Source organism: Melitaea cinxia, chromosome 6, assembly GCF_905220565.1.
Source record: "Melitaea cinxia chromosome 6, ilMelCinx1.1, whole genome shotgun sequence".
NCBI lineage: Eukaryota > Metazoa > Arthropoda > Insecta > Lepidoptera > Nymphalidae > Melitaea > Melitaea cinxia.
Genome location: NC_059399.1, coordinates 7,351,972 through 7,376,668, shown reverse-complemented (window position 1 = coordinate 7,376,668; position 24,697 = coordinate 7,351,972). Strand labels below are relative to the sequence as shown.

General features: G+C 34.7%; 1 protein-coding gene across 1 annotated transcript; it reads right to left on the bottom strand.

Annotated features, from left to right (window-relative positions):
* Positions 1-5,550: 5,550 nt before the first annotated feature.
* Positions 5,551-21,505, bottom strand: LOC123654541. Its single transcript, XM_045590440.1, has 6 exons — positions 18,272-21,505; positions 11,791-11,926; positions 8,498-8,631; positions 7,421-7,759; positions 6,000-6,123; positions 5,551-5,669 (listed from the first exon to the last, which is right to left on the bottom strand). Exons 1-6 carry the CDS (start codon positions 21,503-21,505, stop codon positions 5,551-5,553), a joined length of 4,086 nt encoding a protein of 1,361 aa, XP_045446396.1.
* Positions 21,506-24,697: the final 3,192 nt, after the last annotated feature.

Sequence of the window (24,697 nt, the reverse complement as noted above, 5' to 3'; positions counted from 1 at the left end):
AAGGTACGCTACCCGGGTCGACACACTACTGACTTCCACAACGTTGTTAGTGAGAGTCTTGTGAACCAGAAAACCGACGCCACCTTGGGAAAGCCCATCACCTTCACGGAAGTAGAACAAGTGCCCGGAGTCCAGGATCATCGTGTCCTCTCCCTCTCTTCGGACTTCAGACAACCCCAGTATGCTCCACTTAATGTGACTAAGTTCTACCTCAAGTTCGGTGAGGTGATGGTCCAACCGTAGCGTGCGTCCATTATACGTAGCCAGGAATATTTTTCTATGGCAGCCTCCCGTACCCCGGTGATTCTTAGCACCCTCTATGTAAATATTTAACGAAATAATTTTATTAATAATAATTTCTTGGTGTAAAATATCGTTATTATAAAATTATATTCATTCGTATCAAGTTGACTTACTCTTATATAAAATCCCACGAGCTCACTCGGGATATAAGTTTAAATTTCACGCCTGCGGCATTTGAGCAGACTAATTAACTCATGTCGCATTAGCTTTTAATTTATATTTATTAATTGATGAATGTATATCACTGCATAGCATGCTACAAAAAGGCTTTATACATAAATACATTTTTATATATCAACTATTTTTTTTTTCATATATTAATTCTTTTACATATACTAATACTATAGTATTAGTAGATATAAATATAATATATATTATATTTATTATATTTATATCTACTAATACTATAGTATTAGTAGATATAAATATAATAAATATAATATATTATAGATTATAGAACAATAAAATAAAACTAATTTTAAAAACTGGTAATTTTTATTTCACGATCCTTATTTTGTAGTAACAGTTACTTAAATTATGTTTTCTGAAGCAAAATGCTACTAACTTCTTAGATATATAATAATTTTAAAAACTATGTATAATTTATATACAAGTACAAAATTTACTACTTTTAATCACTTCACTGATAAAATCGTTTCACCTGTCGAAATTCTTGATACTAATACCCAAAAATATAGTGGAGTATGAGACATCTATACAAAATTAATATATAATACTTATGCCATTATTTCTTTGAAACATTATTATTTATAAATGACAGTACGCTTACGTAAACCGAGTGTTGGTAAAATTCGCCATTACGTATATGCTGAAATATACGTAATATGATGATGATGATGATGAAGTGACTCGGTAAGGTGAAATGGTGTATTTGTTGAACAATGAAGAACATATACTCAACTATAAATATGGGCGTATATAAGTCTAACACCGACTTTATATAAGAAAATTGAACTTATAATTTGAAGTATTTGAACTTATAATTATTCCTCATCGGCCTTCCATCATCGGATTATCCTGAAAAGAAACATTTTTTATAGCATCAATAAATATTAATTTTATAACTTAATGTCAATGTATTAATGCTACTTAATTTCTAACCATTTAATTTTAATTTTTATATTTTTTTGTTATTATACAAAATATAATAACAAACTATTTTAATATATTTCATTTATTTAAGTAGTCACGACAAAATAAAATTTCAAGTTGTATGATTTGTATCTCGTACTACGTTATCCTATAAAAAATGACTGGAATAATATTTTTATTATTATTAATTGATTTTACTCGTATGAAATGCCTAAACACCCACATTGCTATTGCTGGTAAATTTTAAAATAAACCCATCGGAACTAGTGCTTTTTAACTGTAGACTTTTAAAATTTAAAAAAGGGTATTTAGTAGAAGCAGTCAAAACAGTCATTTTTTAATTGCTGAATTTCAATACTCAAATAAACTCACTGGTCGGAGCTCTACAGTATTATACATAAAAGTCTAGCTGTCGCGATAGTAGAGAATTTTAAATTGCCAGTTTGCGTTAAAAAGACTTGTTTTTTCATTATTTCTATCCGGTAGAATACGTTGCCGAATTCTATCGGTATTTGCGAATTGTTAATCTTTTTGACAAAAATTCTGCGTTGCTAATATAAAAATTCTCTTTTATGTTATAAATCAGGTTCAATTTTATACTACTTTTATGATTATTATTGAAAAAGAAAGAAAAAAAAACAAGGTGTCTGGGGGGTTTTTTTTTTGACGATTTTTTTATTTCGCCAGTTCTTTTTTCTACATACTTGATGAGATATCTATTTCCCTTTTCAAATCAATTACTATCTAGCTCATTTTTACAAAGTAATTTATTTAAGTACTAAATGCATTTCTGTTACGTAAGCTGGTAATTACTGATCGATAAATTATCACCTTGACGTCAGATTCAAGCAAATGGTACAAAAGATCGATATTGAAAATAATATTTTCTTAATTATAGCAAGAAAATATACTAATACTGAAAATAGAACAACAAAGTTGTCATATGTCGTCTTAAATATAAAACTGGGTGTATATCGAATTAAAAACTACTTTCTTTCTCGTATTTTAGTAATAGATGTTTATATACTTTAAAAATATCAAAATATTTGATAGTTTTTAAGATCAACTAAAAAATACGCAAAACTATTTAATGAAAAAAGATTTTAAATGATAAATAAATTGAAGTAAACGAACATAATTGAACAATTCTACTTTGTTTTTTATAATATAAAACGAAAACTGACAATTGAAAATAGAAGATGACGGTCATTAAATTGTTTTGTACTCAAATGATAGTTTAAATATCATAGAGAAAAAAAAATAAGCAATCTAATTGTGGTTTAGATGAGAGTAAGCTTATGAATATAAAATAAATTTTCATTTACATGTTATTTACATATACTCGAACTTTATTTATTTTGATGTGTTCAATATTTTTAATTCGAATTCTTACCACGTAATACTGAAGATTTAATATACACTAACCAAAAATATTTTGGAGATGAGTCAGAAATATGTTCACATTCATTAAATAAATTTTTATAAGCTTACTTAGCAACGAAAACGGATAAATTTTGTGAAGAATAAAATATAAACTATATGATTGTATTAAAGCGAAGAACAATATATACACATATTATTTACGAAATTTCAAATTCTTTACAAGCTAGAGGACTTTAATAAATGTGCCAAATTTCGTATATATGTAAATCAAATATTTAACTAATTGTGAAGGGTTTAAAAGTAGCTTGAAATGTTAATGTTAAAATGTTAAAATGTCAGTTCCTTTTTTTGACTAATCTATATTTTAAAGTTATAGTACTGCAATTATTCTTCTAGATGCCATGGATTTGATTTTATAGATTGATTTTGTGTCCATTTATTATTTTAGGTAATATCAAAGAGTTAATAATATTAAAACAAAGTAATAAATTAAAAGCGTCCTTTTCATGTTGAAGAAATAAAATTAAGAAAAAGGTTATTTTGAAACAAAATACATTCCCAATTACACACAAATACGAGTACAGGTAGTATTTAAAAAGGAACTTTTCAAACTTTTAAACAGACTGTCCTATATTCGTTTTCAACACCGCTAGTTGTCTGTTTTCCCAAAGTTTACGAATACGGCTTTCGTATGCACATAACTTATGCACTAAACTTGAAACGAGAGCAGTTCTCACCAGTGCTTATACAGTAAATAGTTTAAAAGCGCCAAGACGTGTGATGTGGAACAACGAGGACCTGAAACAATGAAGATATGTTTCAAAAACCCACTTTCATTAATTTCTAGACACACTAAAATTGAAATAAGAAAACTGATTGTTGTTTGCGATATCAAGATTTTTTTTGTTTCAAGATGACATTACTAACTTTACTTATTACTTTCTTATTTATATAAATATATATTACTAAATGAACTTACGTCATGTACGATCATATTCTAAGAAAAGCTTATTTATACATTAATGTTACTCATAAATAATATCGCAGCTATATTATAAAATTGTAATATTAATTTACCGTCTTACAATAATTAGTTTGAATGAAATTGTTTTATGATCATTTTAAATAAGATTATAACAAAAGAAAAGATATTTTTCTAATAATCGTTCGTCAATCACTACCGCCTTATTTACATAATCGGAAAACGTAATTGTAATGTAATAATATAATACATTCAATTCGGTCATCATCCCGCCTGCCCAGTGTGGTGACTATAGGCAAAACACATGAGTTCGGGCTATTTTTGGCGTGAACTTGCGGAGACCTGTGTCCAGCAGTGGACTTTGTAAGGCTGAAATGATGATGATGATACATTCAATTACAAAATTAATGAAAATGTATGTGTTTATTGTTATTTAACAAAAGGCATGTATGTGTGTAGGTATTAGCTATAATTGTCCAAAAATATTTATTACATATTAAACAAAATTATCATTACTGCCAAAGATAACTTTTAAAATTTAAAAATAGTGCGTAAAAAGTACACAAGTCAGAAATGAAACTTCTTTGGCAAACTAATTTTTAAGTCTCGTTTATATTTATACAAATATAATGCTTTGAATCCGTTCCAGCGCCATCGACAAAAACGTTGCCGTTTCGTCAAAACGTTGCCGTTTCATCCGTAAAAAATTTACCCTCATGCGCCTAAAGACATTGTAAAAATATTTATTTAAATAATATACAAGGATGAGCAATTTATTAGCTCATCCTAATTTCTCAAGAGCAAACAATTCAGAATTCCCTGTTAAATTAATTAATCTGTAGGAGTGATTTTGCGCACAGATAGTTTTAGAATCTCGTGTTATCGCTTACTTGGCAGAACTAAAGCTTCTTACAAATTATACGAAATGTATATGGAGCGGGTCGAGGTGGAACTTTTGTAGATAGTCCTTACACTCACACCTTCGTCCGTATGGTTTATTAAACGTATATTATATGAATAGCTGTGCCCGCGACTTTGTCTGCGTGGAATTTAACAAGAAAGTTATTGTTCATTTCGCAGAGATATAAAATAAATAAATTTCTAAAATAAAAGTATTAAAAATTTTATACTTAAATTATTAATTAAATCGGTCCAGCCGTTACAGAGATTAACCAGAACAAACAGACAGACAAAAATACTAAAAATATTATTTTGGTATATGTACCATGTATACATCCATATTGCATTTAGTAAAAAGCATTTATTTTAATATTACAAACAGACACTCCAATTTTATTTATTTGTATAGATTTAATTAAATTAGTGTTAAGCGTCGGTCATTGTCATGGACTAGTGTTTCTGCACTTAATTTGGTTGTTTAGTCTCATTTTATTAATATTTTGAGTAAATTTTTCAGTTATTTTTTTCTAAAATAACTGAAAAATCTACTCAAAAATCTGTATACATGCATTCAGCGTCGTATCTACTAGTGGTCGTTAAATAAATACAATCGGGAATGGTCACAAAGTGTATACCAAACACCTTTTGCTGTTAGTGTGTCTTGTTATGGCCACTAATGAATTTAGTGGATTAACTGCAGTTGTTGAATTATGTACAGAAACATGTCGAATTAGTGATAATGTCAGTTTAAACATTTTTTTTTTTGTAAGTTAGACGCAACGCTAGCAAACATTAATGAGTGAATTCGGGAAATGAGAAACATTGAAGATAGTAAATCTGACACATTTGTCAGCTAAAGAGTGTCCTCTTTATTTGATAAATGTAAGGGTTGGAGAGATTCTCGGTTCAAAGTCCTTAAGACTTTGGAACTGATCAAGAAGAGCTTGTAACGTGAAGAGATGAGGCGGGAATACATTTGAATTAAAAACTAGAAACAGTTTTAATGGTCGTTGTTGTGGTCTTTTTTATTTCTAACCATATAATATTTAAACATTTATACCCTTAACTTCACTGCTTATGCGTTCCTAGGGCTTAGTTTTTTAAATACAATTAAAAGTAATAGAGTAAAGTATAAATAAATTATTTTCTTGAGATAGATACTTAAATTAATAGTAAAATATATCTTAAACTAAACTATGTCAAAATAAGATGCATTTGTGTATGTAACAAAAGGTATAAACTACTTGTTATTTCATTTCTAGTCTTCAAACACGTTCTGAGAAACGTATACTTAGGTATGACTTCAGAAACTTCTTACCGGAGTTCGTATCCCGACTGCCCATGACAGGAGCTATTTGGGGACGCTCCTCGTCTAGTAAAAGCACTGTGCTCGCCGACCAAACTGTCAATATGCGAGCCACGCACGTTACATTCATTCGCCCCTGTGCAGAAATTTCGAAATTTGAAATTATAGTTTAAACATTTTCCTATAAAATTCCTATAAACTTCAACGTATTTATATTCTTACTTCTGATCTCTAGCAATTTGATAAATAAATAAAAAAGTGTGTGTGTCAGCTCCGACGTACGACTGGAGTTAACTCCTTCAGCTGGACTGACTAAATAGGCACAAAAAAGGCTTACTAGTCTAAGAAAAAGATTAATACCTTATCAAATGGTCAATAAACGAATCAAATAACGCCATCTATCTATCTAAGATAGCGTTATTAGAAAACGTCGTTACACCATCAATCGTAACCCTATTGGTTCCGATAGATGGCGTTACGAGAAACGTAACGAGGTCATCCGTTCAGTAGATTTTACTCCTCATATTTTTTTATACCGGGGACCTTATATGAAAATCGATTCTTATGGTTTAAACAAATTTTCATTAAACGGCTCTACAAAATATCCTGACCACGATAAACAAATAATATGTTGCCTATATAAATATTCAGCATGTGTTAAATATTTCAATTATGATGTATTCATTATTAATATTAATATTTCAACTATGATATATTCAAACTATGATGTATGATGTATTAATTTTTTTTTCAAATAATAATGTGAATCGTAAAATATATATATATATATATATATATATATATATATATATATATATATATATATATATATATATACATATATATATAAATCATTACTGTTGACATTTGTCACTGCAGTATACCTACTGCAATTTATTAATTATATACCTACTTCAAAATATCTAATAAACGAAATTTTCCGATTTTTTTTTGACTGCGTATCGGATAGGTCTGAGAATCGGCCAACATATATTTTCCTTTCCTCCTAAATGTAAGGGAAGCTCACCGCAAAATATTTTTTAATTATATTTCATTTTTTCAATAAAAATACATACAACCCTAAATTTTCACCTTTCTACCACCAACCTCAATTTTTTAATAGCGTTTATTATTATTATAAAATAAAATTAATTCCGGGTATCGCCTGTTAACAGTTCTCTGCGGGTGCACTTATTTAAATATTAATATTCAACTGTCTAGATGTCACTTGTTTAATATTTAAAATGCGTAAATCCTGAATAAGTGTTTATTATTATTTTTTTATTAATTTAAGTTTTTTATGAAATATATATTTTTTAAAAGAGCGTAAATAATGTATTCTACGACACAGTATTATTCTTGAAAAAGAAAAAATATAGTTATTTCATCAGTCGAAATGCAAATATTTTCAAGATTCAAATAAATGCACATACCTTATGAAAATGTGAATTCTGCACTCGTATAACGAGTTGACTGAAGGAGGAAGACTTATTACATTTATCTTCTTCCGCGCTAATATTTTTGCTTGCAATTTGTTCTAGTCTAAGGGGTCCTCGCGTCGAGCTCTCGAGCTTCTTGTAAGAATTTGAACCAAGTGAATCTTCAATGTCACCTGGGATGTCTATGACGTCAGTCGCAGTTTCTTCGTAACCAGATATTGCGTCCCATGGACTGAAAATAATTCTATTCGCGTCTTCTAGTGACGTATCGCTTATATCAGACTGTCCCCTCGAGAACGCTGTATCCGGTGGCGGGATATCGAGGCCTTTTAACTTTTGACAAATTAGGCACATTGATTATAGCTTTTAGGTCATTTAGAACATAAAGAATAAAAAATAATAACTCAATGATAAATAATTACGACCGCTCTGGTGTAACGGCGCGTGTGCCGTATCAGCAGAGTCTAAACACCGATGGTCGTGGGTTCGATTTCCGCTCGGAGTGGATATTTGTGTTTATACAAATATTTATTTCCGGTCTGGTTGTTGGTCCTTGTGGGTCTCCCCACCGTGCCTCGGAAAGCACGTTAAGCTGTCTGTCCCGGTTGTTATCATGTACACCTGATAGCGATCGTTACTCATAGTAGTGGTGGATCTGATCCTTTTTCTTCAAAGATAAATAGGCCTATCCCCAGCAGTGGGACCTTAGAGGCTGAAGCGTAAATAATGATTATTTATTAGTTTAGTCAGTCGGTTTCCTTAAATTAGCATCTCTTAATTTGTTTGTATATTTTTTTTGTGTAATACCCACACATGGGGATATTCTAAACATTTTTAATATCATATCAAAATACTGACCGTTCCAGCGGGGAATGTCAACGGACCTGACACGGTGAGTCGGGGATGCGGGTTTGAGCCCTGCTGGAACGATCGGTATTTTTGATATGATATTAAAAATGTTTAGCATCGCTTACAAATTTTATACAGCAAATGTTGTGTTGTAGGTATGTAAATTTTATCTATTCGATGCAAGTGTAAAAAATAACAAACTGAAAATAAATATCCACTAACCTCATATCCATTGACTAGCCATGTCAGATTCGCCGGCGGGTCTGCAGCAGGTGACGTGCAATTAACCCTTAGCATATCGCCTACAGTATACCAACTCTTCTGTGCGCGCACCAAAGGAACACCCTCTGGTAATTCTAGAATTAAAAATACAATTTTATTAATTCTATTAACATAAAAAATTCTAGACATAAAATTAAATCATATTTCACACTCCAAACGGCCCTAAAACGATGACAAGTCGTTTTTGCTAAACCATTGAAGTAAAATCAAACCTTTATTAAGCTATAGAATAACGGATAACGAATTTAAATTAACATATTTGAATAGATAATGCCTGCCAAGAGCGTACGTTTTTTTTTCAACGAGGCTACGGGAACGTCGGTATTGTATATTCATCTTGCATATACGTCCGTCCATCAAGGTTCATGTCGGAATTTTCTCGTATCGGTTGAAACGTCGATCGAGGGGAACGGCCGAAATAAACTCAACGTGTTTCGTTTGTCCGTAACACCCTCTATTATGGCAGAATGGTTGAACTTGGTACAGAGTAAAATTTATAAGTGTTTAACGCTAAATAGTTTTTAATACTAAAAAAAGGGTAATGATTGACCAATTGACCCCGATACATTCTGTAACAATTCTACCGTTGCAAATACTTTCTCTATGTAGGAGAATTATCGGAGCTTATTCCATCACGCAGCTCCTCTGAGGGCTGGCGCACATATTTTCTACTATGAGATCGCTACCAGGTGTATGTATATGATAACAACCGGGACCAATAGCTTAACGTGCTCTCCGAGGCACGATGGGGAGACCCACAAGCACAGAGGTCCAAACCAGAAACAAATATTTGTACAAAAACAAATATAGCGATGGCGCTAGCGGGAATCGAACCCACAAACCGTCATTGTTTTGGCGTCTACAAACACCACTCCAACAGATTGACTATTAAAAAGAGTAAATCGTAAATTAATTTTATTTCACGCATAAGGATACTAGGATTACTTTATCAAAACAGAAAAAAATAATAATTTAATCGCTTTACTTAATAGTTAAATAGATTCAAACATTTTATGACGTGTTTCAAAATGCAAGCTACTTTATACTTTATTATAAAGTATATTGATTTACAGATTAAATTATTTTTAATCTCATTTACGCATCAAATTTATTTTTATAATATTATTGTATCTTCTATATACCCTGCCCAATACTTTATATTTTATATATTTAATTTTGAGTTTTAAGCTATAGATTATTGTAAGGTTGTGACTAACTTCTCCGCAAACCTCGTTAGCAAAGTTCTCCTTTAAGTACAGTATACATTGTTGTTACTGTTATATACGTAGCCCAGCCAAGGAGTTCGTAGACAAAGAAACATTGCGACAACTTGTTTACAGTCTCCATTATACGTACAATATAAATCGTATAACAAAAATTAACACACTATTAGAACGTTATTTAAATTGTTAGCTTATTTATATAGGTAAAAATATATTTTATTATTATTATTTATAAAATTAAAAATATATTATATTATTTTAATTTTTATATTTGTTCACGAATTTTAAATATGTTTTACACCTAATAAGATATGTTAATATGTACGATTTTATTTTTGTGTTACCCACACATTAGGAATTCTAAACATTTTTCAATATCATTTCACAAAGATTCATCACAAAGATTTTCATTGTAATATGAAACTTTGAATAGTTACGGGTTTCTGTAAAGAGCTCACTATAGACGGCGCCACGGTTCGCTTAAATGAAAATAAAAATCATCATATCAAATATTTCGATCTAGCGGGTACATCGTTCCATAGGCCATATATATATATATAATTGGCTAAAGCGCCGACACGGTCAGTCGGAGACGCGGGTTCGAACCCCGCTGGAGCAGTCAATTTTTGATATGATATTCAAAAATGTTAAGATATGTTAAATATGAACGACTACGAATGAATTTTCCATTTGAAGAAACTTTTCAATAATATATATATATATATATATATATATATATATATATATATATAATGTTTATGTATATTTTTGAAATGATTAATATGCCATAGTTTATCTACATCAAAAAATACCACAAGCCGAATCGGTCATAAATTCACCTAATACGCAAACTTAGCACACCTTGAAGCTATCGAATTGCTGAACAATAACCGTAAATTAAACAAGATAAACCTTAATCAAACATCCCCTGTGTTCTCCGCGTTTATTGCTGAACAATAGTTCTGATTTACGATTTAGAATTCCACGACATAGTAATAGGATTATACATATTATTTAGGTAGACGTTTAAAATAGTCAACAAAATTCCAGTACACCATTCATACATGTTAATGAAGACAGATTGCAGATGCAAATTTTGTGATGCTAAAATCAAAGTAAACCTGATTGACTCACCTATATTGTTAGCTTACTAAATTGCCAAACAAACTTTTAATTACGTTTACGCAATCAATAACCAATCTCCGAGTAAGCAAACGGCAAGTTCATTGTTTATTAGTTTGTAGGTAAACTAATTTTATTAAAGGAGTTTTATCCTAATTGCAGAAGCTGATTACACTAATACTTTTCTCTAGATAGCAATAAAAACTAGCTAGATGTAATTACTTCAATGTAATAATGGCCTTATGAGTAGGTACTTCTTATCGCTAGTAATATACATAGGACGCGATAAATGAATAAAGTTATATTCTGAATGCATGTAAAATTTTACTTTTTGGATATTTTATAAAACAATATGTTCTAAATCACTGATTGATTGACCTAATAAATACCACTACTCCTAAACTCTTGAACCTACAAAATTAATTTAGCAAGTAAGGCTCTTCGTATATTTGTTTGTCTTTGTAAATGTACAATATGTAGGATATCCGTGCAAGAAGATTTTTATATAGTTTTCAAAATCAATAGATGCGCATTTCACTATGTGTGTTGTTTTTTTACCCAAGATAACTTTACCTGACTAATTAATTATAACTGACTGTATTTTTTCATGTGTACGGATTGAATGGTTCTTTTAATATTTGAAAGCTTGTGCTAGTGGTTTGGTTTTATTTAAATTTAAACGACATCTGTCGTACAGTTTTTGAGTTACCCGTAATAATTTGTATTGTACTATACCTGTTCGTGTAAACTGAAGTCAGATTTTTTTGTTTGAAACCAGAGACAGTTATTGTAAATGAATAGGTATAATGATCACTTGCTACGTGACTGGCATCAAGTACGTGGATAATAACTGTATAGCTTGATAGTGAATTGTACTTGTTTACTCACCAATGACGCGCATGTAAGCACTTTTGTACACGGTATGGAAAAACGGCGCATCAGCTGACACCTCGCATCGATACCGGCCGCTCAGGGTTTTTGAAGCACCACGCAATACAACTTGATGAGCGCCCGAACGTGACACCTAAATAAAAATAAAGACATTTTAATCGACAGTATTTTTTAAATTTTCTGGTGATCTAAAACTTCTTTAAGCACGCTTGACTCAGGGAGTGAGCCGGTGAATGCGTGACGAAAGCGTTATGAAATATTTTGATCGGACGAGGCAAACGAAGAAAGAGATAGGGGTGCGAGCAAACATTTTCTTACTCTCTTTCTCTCATAGCCGTTAGTTACGTTTCGTATATCTAAGACACAGTGTAAGCCTATTGTGTAGGCCTAGTGCTAAAGAAGCTTTACTTCAGTCGTGTGGTCTAAAGCACACTCGTTTTTCTTTAACTGCTTATACCAAATTATAACAAGATATTTATACGTAAATATTTTTCAATTTATACATACTTTACGTATAAAAATATATACTTTTTACGTATAAAAACTTTAATAATATTTTTCTTAATTTCTGACGTATATCGCTAACGTACTCCGTGTACGTTACAGGTATGAAACAAATCTGACGATGCGTATTGTTCATAATAAGTCTATATCATATAGTCATATAAGTTAGCTAATTAGGATCATACTTTGACTTAAAAACATCTGAAATATTTGCTAGCTTACAAAACATACATTTATACTAGTTTATTATTAATAATATAGATTTTACAATGTTTAGAGTTATTTGCTATGTTGTCTTTATTTATTAATTTTTCAAAATTATATAAATGTAAATAACAATAACTAAAAACTCTTAATAACAAATTCTTGTTCATATTATAAATTACAAAGAAAAAAAAAGAAAAGAAAGACATTTTTTTTAATGTTTTCAAGACATCTATAAAAAAATAACAACTTAACATCAGCTATACATTGTTCAAAAGAAAGTTTATATACAAAATATAAAGTATAAACTGTCAATTGAAAAAACATATAAAGCATGATCGATATTGAAGGACATTTACATTTAGTGTCAAGATACAGGAGAAATATAGCTTGCAATACATACCTATTTATAACATACATACACGGTCATCTGTTCCTAAAGTAAACAACTTAATGCTTGTGTTATAGGTAACAGCCAACACTAGTTAGCTATAGCAATAGCTACATATTTTTCTTCGATAAACATACATATAAATAATACATATATAAATAAACATATATATTACAGCCAGACTTGGGGTGGGAATCTAACCCACAACGCCCCGAGCACAAAGTAGGGTCACTACAAACTGGTCCAACGGGCTAGTCAAGTAGTAGTAACTTTGATTTTAAATTTTGGTAGGCTGTCTGAGGAAAATCCACATCAATTTCTGTGTTTTTTGTTATTACGTTATATTCTTTAAATAATCTATTTTAGTGGCGTTCTAACCCAATTTTTTTTTGAACGTGGAATCGAAAATAACATATTTACTTGAACGGGGAAATCTTGACGGCTCATTTATTTTTATTTTTTCTTCAAGATTGGGGCTGTCTTATATTAATATTACTGTCGAATTACTGTCGCACGGGTACAAAGTAAAAAAATAGCAATTTAGCGCAATTATTTCAGTTGGCCGAAGTGATAATAGTACTTGCATTTATTCTTTCTTTACCTAGTAGCTAATAACTTTTCTTTTTAACCCTATCGCTACATATCTAGTTACAAAATCTATTATAGATAAAAGCAATGATTATTCATACTATATTTTCAAAGTTGAGTTGCAATCACCAATCGTTAAAGTGCAAATCTCATTTGGTGTTCGAGATAGAAGTAATAACATAGCTTTGAGAAATTAGTTTTTTAAAGCATTACATAGTATAAAATAAAGTCGCTTCCCGCTATATACGTATATACTTAGATCTTTAAAACTACGCAACGGATTTTGATGCGGTTTTCGTCAGTAAATAGAGTGACTCCAGAGGAAGGTTCATATATATAATACATGCATAATATATTAAAGGGAAACTGATAGTTTTTGCAACCGTGCAAAGCCAGGCGGGTCGCTAGTTATAAGAATAATTTTACGAAACTAAAATACTTTAAATAAAAAGGCGGTCAAGTGCTTGTCGGAGCTTGCGAAATGATCTTTGTATTAATTTGTACAGAATTCTGAAACTAGATTAAAATTTAGGCTAATATAACACGATCTCATTTCATTCGCCATGAACTTTATATACACGCGAAAATACAGAACCGATTTCTTTGAAACAAAAACAGAGTTTTTTCAGCCTGAGCTTTCCACGTAGCTATATCATCCGTTAGCAAAAGCTTTGCATTTATGACTGTTCCGTAGAGTTAATAAGATACTTACAGTATTTTTTTTAATTAAAAAGTTAAGTACATTATTTATTTATTTCATTTATCTAACTTTATTACATAACTATACAAAATAAGTTGTGCAAAAGGAGACTTGAAGTCATCACTTCACTTCAGCCTATGGCAGTCCACTGCTGGACATAGGCCTCCCCAAGTTCGCGCCAGACATCCCGGTTTTCCGCAATCCTGATCCAGCCTACACCGGTAATCTTACGTAGATCGTCGGTCCAACGGGCCGTAGGATGTCCCACACTGCGTTTGCCAAGACGCGGTTTCTGCTCCAGGACCCGTCTACTCCAACGACCATCGGTCCTGCGACACAGATGACCAGCCCACTGCCACTTCAACTTACTAATTCTGTGGGCTATGTCGGTTACTTTCGTTCTCTCGCGAATAGTCTCATTTCTAATCCTATCTTTGAGAGAAACCCCAAGCATAGCCCGTCCCATTGCACGTTGAGCACCTTTAAATCTGTGGACCAGTCCCTTCGTCAATGTCCACGTCTCGGCTCCGTATGTTAACACAGGCAGGACGCATTGCTCGAAGACTTTTGTCTTCAAGCATTGCGGGACTTGAAGTTAAAGATATGTATATATTATTTAATATAGAGAAAATTTTCTGCGTTTATCATACCTAAGTAATTAATACTAATAAAGCTAGTTGTCATTTTTGCCTATTTGATCAATATTTAGTACAATAATAACTAGTTAAATAATACCTTTATTTTGGAGTGTCAGCATTCGAAAGTGTAAGTATTATTGTACTAATCGTTCCATTTTATAGTATACTAGCTGTGCCCGCGGCTTCGCTCGCGTTGAAATCAGTGTGTCACAAAAACTTCGCGGCAAACTTTCAGTGAAACTCTCATCAAAATCGGCTTAGCCGCTCCGTAAACCTTCCTCTTGAAGCCCTCTCTCTATTGGTGAAACCACATGAAAATCCGTTCAGTAGATTTTGAGGGAATCGATTACACACACTTTTGGGGACTTTGTTTTATTATACACTAACCGTTGCCCGCGACTACGTCCGAGTGGTTATAAAGATATGCGTTTCTATTAAGATGTTTAACGCAAATTACTTTTTTATTTCAGTCACTTGAAATGCTTATCAGACTGAGTAACTTTTTAAAAGGCACAATTTAGTATAATTTAAAAGTTGTTTTTATAAAACCTCTCTATATACCACATTTTTAGTTTTATTTTACGGCTGCAGTATAAATAACCTATCAGGCGAACATATAGCTGCTGCATATGTTTTATACAAACTCGCAAAAACACAACAATCACAATATCGCAAAATCCGCTCTTAGCGGACGTCTACTAACAATCATCTACCTCCTTGCCAAATTTCATCTTTGTCCATCCTTGATGGATCGACCATCCAGCGGTTTTTGAGTTCTCGTGATGAGTGAGTCAGTAACCTTTCTCTTTATATAGATTACGATGCATTATTTGGACATCTCCTTACCAAGTTTGTAGCTGTTATAGTTTCGGAGATTTCGTGATGAGTGAGTCAACCTACCATCCCCCGTTTTAACCCCAAAAGGGAATTGATTTCTAAATATACATTATTTGGACACCTTTTCACCATCTATAGAGCTTACATTTTAAATTTCAAGTCTCTTACTTCAAAAACATAGGACATTAATACAAAACTTCCAACCCCCAAACCTACCTGCCAAATTCCAAGTTTGTGTTATAGTTTCGGAGATTTCGTGATGAGTGTCCTTTCGCTTTTATATATATATAGATGTATATATATGTTATCTGTATCTATAATATAAAAATGAGTCGCTGAATGTGTTGCTAAGCGCAAAACTCGAGAACGGTTGGACCGATTTCGCTAATTCTTTTTTTAAAATATTCCTTGAAGTACGAGGATGGTTCTTACGGAGAGAAAAATTCTAAAAAAAAAAAAATTGAATTTCCTGAAAAAGTCTAAAAACAACACTTCTATACTCCCATACAAAAGATTTGTGATAATACTTAAAAGTCAATTTGAACTTTAATACCATACGATAAAGTTTGTGTTAGGCGATACGAAGTTCGCCGGGTCAGCTAGTATAATATGTAATAATAAATTCTGTTCTATTCTATTCTGTTGTTATTCTGTTCTATTCTATTCTATTCTTTTCTATTCTGTTCTGTTCTATTCTGTTATATTCATTTCTTATTCTGTTCTGTTCTATTCTCTATTCTGTTAAGTTTTGTTCTATTCTATTCTATTCTACTCTGTTCTATTCTATTCTGTTCTATTCTATTCTGTTCTGTTCTATTCTATTCCATTCTGTTCTATTCTATTCTGTTCTGTTCTGTTCGTCTCCTGTTCTATTCTGTTCTAATCTGTTCGACTCTATTTTATTCATTTCTTATTCTGTTCTGTTCTATTCTATTCTGTTCTGTTCTATTCTGTTTTATTCTGTTCTATTCTATTCTGTTCTATTCTATTCTGTTATGTTCTGTTTTGTTCTATTCTTTTCTATTCTGTTCTGTTCTATTCTGTTCTGTTTTGTTCTATTCTTTTCTATTCTGTTCTATTCTGTTCTGTTCTTATTCTGCTATATTCTCTTTTTTCCTTATTCTGTTCTATTCTATTCTGTTCCGTTCTGTTCTGTTCTATTCTGTTCCATTCTGTTCTGTTCTATTCTGTTCTATTCTATTCTGTTCTATTCTCTTTTTTCCTTATTCTCTTCTATTCTATTTTATTCTGTTCTGTTCTATTCTATTCTGTGTGTTGAGTTTCGTAAAATCGTTTCCTAACGGATGTCTACGTCCTATAAGGATCTACCTGCCAAATTTCAAGTTTATAGCTGTTATAGTTTTGGAGATTTCGTTATAAGTGAGTCAACCTACCATCCGACGTTTTAACCCTAAAAGGGAGTTGATTTCTAAAGGTACATTATTTGGACACCTTTTCACCATCTACAGAGCGTACATTTTAAATTTCAAGTCTCTTACTTCAAAAACATAGGACTTTCATACAAACTTGCAACCCCCATTTTACCTCTTTAGGGGTCGAGTTTCGTAAAATCCGTTCTTAGCGGATGTCTATGTCCTATAAGGAGCCTACTTGCCAAATTTCAACTTTGTAGGTGTTACAGTTTCGGAGATTTCGTGATGAGTGACCTTTCGCTTTTATATATATTATAGATTGACGAACTCAAGAGAATTCGTCAACAGTTTACAGTTTCATTTCTGCGTTTATAAAAATGTTTCGTAAAATAAAATTGACCGACGTTTAAACTCATCAAGATAAGGCAATTTTTTATGAATACGAATGCAGTATTTAATATTTTCAACTGGGGTGCAATGTCTTAAAAAGGTGCAATATTCATTCTTTTATATATTTGATTTAATAAAAGTAATTATAATATGTTAAACGGTAACGTATTTGCTGTTTATATTAAAAACAGACTAAAATAAATAAGTCTTATTTATCTCGGCAATATGAAACTTAAATAACAGCACTATGATTTAATATGTGAGCATCTTAAAGATATTACTATCACGTACAATATTCTAAAACGATAACTCCTATAAAGTGTCTCAGACGCGCGAAGCGCACTTATGCGCTCGCAGCTGGTGTCAAATGTGCTAAAAGCTTTCATCCATATTAGACATCGAATTGATAGATTTTATTTTATGTGTCCCTTAAAAAAGCGTAATCTCTACTGTAATCTGCACTTTAAAGAAGATTTTCGACGGATTTAAGAAATTGGTGAAAGATTCATGTTCCTATTGATCACTAACTAAGTTTGCATATACGTTATTCTCCGAAAAGGTTTTTTAATGTATTATTTTGGCACAATTTTATGACTCTCTCATGGCATTTTGCCAACTGGTAAAGGTTTAACGTGCCTGCTCGGCGAGTTTCTTAAGTGATTTTTTTTGTTGTATACTCGCTAAAGGCAGTTTAACGAACTAGCAAGATGTCGCAAAGCAATTGACCCATATGTAATTACAGCCGTGGCGTTGTTTATTGTCGCACTATAAGTGATTTATTTACGCTACAAATTTTATTAGAATATTTTTTATTGCGGATTTCAGTTCAAAAAGTATATATATATATATATACTCCTCCCGGCCGATTACGGCCACGGCGACTGCATTCAACTCCGTTTTTTTTTCTTTGGTGTGCTCGTGCGTGGCTTATGTAGCCAATTTTGTGTGTAAAAGTCCTCGCACACAGCGGGCACGCTAGCACACCGTTAACATAGTTATAGCTAAAGGTCGCTGGTGGTCGAACCTTTAGTTCATCTCGCTTGGCGTCCAGCTCATAGAGCCGCCTATCCTCAAAGTTCTGGACGCTAGCTTTAACTAGCGCCCTCCACTCTGGCCGTCCGGCTGCCTGCTGCTCCCATTGCAGCGGGTCGATGCTGCAATTTTTCATGTGTCGCTTGAGCACATCTTTGTACCTGAGGAGTTGACCGCCATGCTTACGCTTGCCTTCCTCAAGTTCCGAGTAGAAGATGCGCTTAGCGACTCTTTGCTCCGCCATGCGCGACACGTGTCCGCACCACCGAAGCTGACGCCGCATAAGATAAGCCTCAATGCCATCCACATTGGCTCTTCGCAGCACTTCAGTGTTCCGTACACGATCAGACCATCGAATATTGAGTATTTTACGAAGACAATTGAGGTGGAATCGGTCGAGCGTTTGTATATGACGGCGGTACACGGTCCATGTTTCGGCAGCGTAAAGGATATTAGGCAGCACAACAGCCATGTAGACGGAGATCTTAGTCGCCAGCCTCAGATCATGGGAGCTGAAGACTTTCGCATCCAACTTGCCGAACGATGCAGCAGCAGCGCCGATTCTGCTGTTGATTTCCGCATCTAGGTCACATTTAGATGAAATTGTGCTCCCCAGATAACGGAACTTGTCGACCTGCTTCAGCTCCTCCCCACCGAGTTTTATAACCAGTGTCTCGTGACCTTGTATATCTAAAGACATTATTTCCGTCTTTTTGACACTGATTTTTAAGCCGAATTTTCGGCACGACTCGTCGAAAACGGACATCAGCAGCTGCAGGCCGTCTGGGGACTCTGCAACAAAGCATAGGTCATCGGCGTACATCATTTCGGTGATCAGAGCATGCGACACTTTGGTGCGGGCCTTCAGTCGAGTCAGATTAAATATACCGCCGTCCGTACGGAAACGGATGCGGACCCCTTCAGAGGTTACTTGTATGACCTCCTGTACTACAGCTGCAAAGTACAGCGCAAACAGTGTGGGTGCTAAGACGCATCCCTGTTTCACCCCACAGGTAACTGTGAAAAAATCGGACTGGTCATCGTTGACAGCGACACAGCACTCCATGTCGTCATGTAGAAGTCTCAGGAGCCTCACAAACTTCTCTGTACACCCGATCTTCGCAAGTACAATCCAGAGGGCTTCTCGAGGCACACTGTCAAAGGCCTTCTCAAGGTCAACGAAGCAGAGGTATAAATTACGACCTTGCTCTCTGCTCTTCTCCTGCAGTTGACGTACAGAGAAAATGGCTTCACACGTACCTCGTTCAGGTCGGAAGCCAAACTGGGTCTCGGGCAAAAGTTGTTCAGAAAGCTTCATAAGACGGTTAAGTAGTACACGGGCAAAAACCTTTCCGGGGACCGACAGAAGTGAAACACCACGGTACGAATCGCAATCGGACCTGTCACCCTTGTTCTTATATATGGCCCTTATGCGTGATACTTTAAAAGTAGATGGGACCTGTTCTTCTTTCCACATACGATCAAAGTGTTCCCAGATAGCCAATTGCAACTCATCACCACCGTGCTTAAGCAGTTCTCCTGGTATAAAGTCAATGCCCACCGCACGCCTATTTTGCTGTTGATTAATGGCAAGAGCAATCTCCTCACACGATAATGGCTTATCCAGCTCAGTAAATATTGGGAGTTGAGGTAACGAACGAATGTGTTCTAAGTCAGCAGCCCTGTCTACATTCAGCAGAGTGCTGAAGTGTGCCGCCCAACGTTCGAGTATTTCCCCTTTGCTTTTGAGAAGACCTTTGCCACTAGCAGGCTTAATAGGTACTTTTGCAAAAGGGGTCTTACCTATTAGCTTTCGAACCTCACCATAAAACTCTCCAACCTGGTTAGTGTCAGCGAGCCACTGAATGTGATAAGCCTTCTCCCGCCACCATTTATCCTTTGTTTCCCGAGATAGTCGCCTAAGCTCCAGGTCACTTTGTCTGATCTCCTTAGTGCTCGCACATCGGTTTGCTCCACGGTGTTGTCGGAGAAAACGTCGGTGTTTGCCGATCGCCGCCATCAGGACTCCGTCATTCTCATCAAACCAGTCCTCGGACTTTCGGACTTTTTGACCTAAAGTAGATGTAGCGGTATCTAGAATATGAGAAGACAGAGCATTCCAGTCATAATCAACTCGGCGAACATCTTTGCTGAGAGATGGTAATCCAGCGGCCAAAGTGCGAGCATACTTCTCCCTCGTCACAGGATCCTTTAGCCCGTCCACGTTAAAACTCGCATACGGCTTAGGTTTTCCAGATCGACGAGGATGCTGGAGTCGGAGACGCAGCTTAGTAACAACAAGCCTATGATCAGTCCAGCAGTGGGCACCACGCATTGCGCGGGTGACTTGGACCTGGGAAACATCTCGCTGCCGCACGATAGCGTAATCAATTAGATGCCAGTGTTTAGACCTTGGGTGCATCCAGGTGTTCTTATATTTAGCGGGAAGCCTGAACATTGTACTAGTGATGGCAAGTTGGAATTGTGCGCAAAGACTCAGTAATAGCTGTCCGTTGCTGTTCATGCACCCGACCCCACGCCTACCCAAAACCTTGGGCCATGCATCGTAGTCCCGTCCGACTCTGGCATTAAAGTCGCCCAACAGAAGAATCTGCTCTCTAGGCCTTACGCTTTTGATGCATTTTGCAAGTTCCTCATAAAACTTATCTTTAATATCATCAGACTTGTCTAAGGTAGGTGCATAGACGCTGATGACATTCAGATATTTGTTATTTCTAAGATGTAGACGCAGTGTGGTAACGCGATCCGAGATGTGAATAGGACATTCTTCGAGTTGCTTGACAAGCCTGTTTTTGATCGCAAATCCAACGCCTGACCGTCTCGGTTCTGAGGCAGCGAGTCCTTTCCAGAAGAAAGTGTACCCGCCACCGTGTTCCACCAGTTCCCCTTCTTCCGCTAAATGTGTCTCGCTGAGGGCTGCCACATCTACATCGTAGCGAAGAAGTTCTCGGGCAACAATTGCGGTTTTCCGTTCTGGGCAGATATTTATATCGCGATCAAGGAGTGTACGCACGTTCCACGCGCCGAAAGTCATATTTGCTGTTTTTATATTCTGGTTGCGACGTCGACCGCGAATTTATCGATGCGGAGGCAGCCACGGCTGCTGCCGTCCTCAAGTGGTAGGGAGAGCAATTTTTAGGGCACCTTTTCTAGCCCCCTCCCAGGCTGAGCAGGGAAAGCAGTGCTTCCCTGAATAGGGCTGCTTTGTCACTCCAGGTGCTGCCGAGCTTCCTCTGTCTCCCTAAGTCAGAAGCAGAGCGACCACGATGTTTTAGAAACACCCCTGGAGCCGCCCATGTGCAGGTCTCAGACAAAGCCCGCTCTGCATCAAACCGGACCTCTCTACTTCGACCCATCGCCATGGGACTTTACGAAAATCAGAGTCCTTACTTCCGGAAGCAGTCAAGTGCGCAGGAGATATTTAGGTGCACAAACGTTTGCGCAAACGCAGGTGCACACACTCGTCTTCCCCCTTCTTTGTCCGGTGGAACGGAGAGACCGATACGACCGGAGAAGGGTTCCGATGATGTGTCTGGCCAATGGTAACTCTACGCCCTCTACCATCGCCCTAAGCCGTCCACCAGGCTTTGCTATCCCGCCGGGTCCACCTGTCTCGTTGCATATCTGCTGTAAGTTGCGTTCCCCACCGAGATAGTCTTTGTATGTCGAGCGGGAGGGAGCCGCTGCAAGGAAATCAGGAAGGAACGGTTTGGATCTTTGTAGTGGATAAAGGAAGGGATACTACTGCCTCGGATGAATGCGATTAAGACAGTAGCAGCTCGGGGAGCCGGGGTCGCGTACCCGTATAACATACCACAACTGCCGGGCAGGCCAATTGGGATGAGTATCCCCTGACTACGTGACTACGTACAAAAAGTATCGTATCATAAAACCTTAAATTAAAGTAGTTTAACGTCATCAACAATCCAGATTTTAATTACTTCATATACGACGCCTTTGAAATCTCACGAAAAGTCTCTTTCATATACTCACATGTGGGTTGGTATACCTATTCATTTTTAATTAACTACTCTGTTCTCAATTTGTCTATTGATACGGCTTTTAGGGCAACCAGAGTATATTTATTATGCTAAAAACATTAAAAAAGCACACACACACACCATTTTCTTAATAAGTACAACAAATAAAAGTAAATAGCTAAAGTACACACATATGAAACGAAAAGGTATATTTTTATTAAATTATTGTATATTTTGACAGCTGTACCCTGCGCGTGTTGCTATGCTTTTTTGGGACGTACCAACTCAAAAACCTTTTTGAGCTCATGCACAACACTTTGCTGAAGATCATAATATGATCAAATGCATAGTTTACGATTCTATAAAGGACATATAGACAAACAGTCGTTTATATTAATGATAACAATGGATCAATAACATGAATAATAACCCGTATGACGTAGTTTGTAGTGGCCCTACTTTTCTGCTCCAGGAGTTCTGGGTTCAAAATATTTTAGTTCTAATTTACACGATCTAAGCGAGTGAATAAACACCAGCCTTCTGTCCCTTAAATCCACACAATTTTTGTCTAAACGGACAGTTAATAAATATTTTCGACTGCTCAAAATCAATCAATCGTCGATATCGAATACTAAAACTAGGAAAATTTTCTATACTTACATCAACACTAATACCCGTTTGCGAAAACACCCTTGTATTGGGCAGCTCTTTTGGTACAAATCGGAAAAACTCCTGCGCGCCGTGGTACCACTTTACAGTGTATAGTGTCTCGCCGGTGTCCAACGACCATCGACAGCCGAGTGTCGCACTAGTACCCAAACCTACCGCCTCTGGGACGTTTAGATGTATGTCTCGAAGGCCGAATGCACCTGTAAAAGATAATTGTATTAACAAAAAACCAAACAAAACGCTATCTATATATTACGACCAATTTCTGAAATTTCCGCTTATTATTAAGAAATCAGTTAAGTAGAAGTAATATAAGTTACCGTTACGAAGTTGTGACCTCAATTAATACTCTAAATCAATTCGAATAACACCTTTTAAAGATAAACTGGTGTAGATTTCACAAAGTTTACCAAAACGTTTAGTCAAAGCATCGTTAAACCACATGACCAATATGAAAATTACTCCAATGAAGCCCGTTCGTTAACAAGTTCAAACGGAATCTTTAAATATTAGATACAAATTACGAGTCTGGTTAAATCTATTTATTTTGTAGATATATATAGATAAACGTTTCGTTTTATTGTTCCAGGAAGTCCTTTAAATATAAATGTCTATTAAAGTTTCTGTAATAGCTACTAATAATAAGATGGTGTTTATTTTTAAACGTTTGGTTCATTTCAATCGAAAAACGGTTGGGTAGTACTATAACGATTCCAGTTCCGTTTCCATTTATTGCTTTTACAGTTGTTTGCATTACCTATAAAACGTGACAACGTGTAGATAATGTGATTGCAACCTTTATGTAGGTATTTGGCATGTATAGTTACGACTTTATTCAACATAATTCGACACAGCTTTTGTATGTTACTATTATAAATTAAATCGAATTAAATTAAAATTAGGGAGAGGTTACATGAAAGGTACACGTATTGAAAGGGACAATTTGAACTCTCCGCAATATGAAAACAATTTCGAATCAACACCATATTTACGAGTATTGTATAGCTGCACCAACGCATTCTTTCACTCCGAACTTTATAACTTCTAATATTTATGAAAGGACACAAGAAATGTTTATGAAAGGGACATACTAAATAACTGGTACCTATAAACTTGTTTTTGAAACCGATTTTAATATTTTAATTAGATGTATCTTATATCCTTACAGTCAAAAAAATACCTAAAAATCTGACGATGCACACAAAAAAGGAGGCATAAAAATTGATAAAAAAATAAATAACAGCAAAACTGAAAATATCTTTCCAAGTACCTTTCACCCTTCTAATACGAACCTTTCTAATGCACTAAATATGCACTAAATGTAATTTTAGAGTAATTTTGTGTGATATTACGTTTTGATTCTTTTTAATGAAACAAATTTATGAGTGAAACAAAATCCATATTTTTTGAATGCCCTTAATAATTCTGAAAGAATTAATAAAGAATAATTACAACATTGTTTTTTGTTTGCTTTATGTAGCAAGGTTTGCTTTTTGGTGCGAAGGTTTTATTATGAGGTCCTATCAATTTAAAAAAGTGCCGTGTTTATTTTCTAGGGCATGTAAAACGAAAATGTC

Excerpts from the sequence above, each read along its gene's own strand:
- LOC123654541 (XM_045590440.1), bottom strand. The coding sequence starts at position 21,505 with ATGACTTTCGGCGCGTGGAACGTGCGTACACTCCTTGATCGCGATATA. Across the intron at positions 11,927-18,271 it reads GCCGTAATCGGCCGGGAGGA|GTGTCACGTTCGGGCGCTCA; the intron begins GTATATATATAT and ends ATTTTTATTTAG. Across the intron at positions 6,124-7,420 it reads AGAATTCACATTTTCATAAG|GGGCGAATGAATGTAACGTG; the intron begins GTATGTGCATTT and ends ATTTCTGCACAG.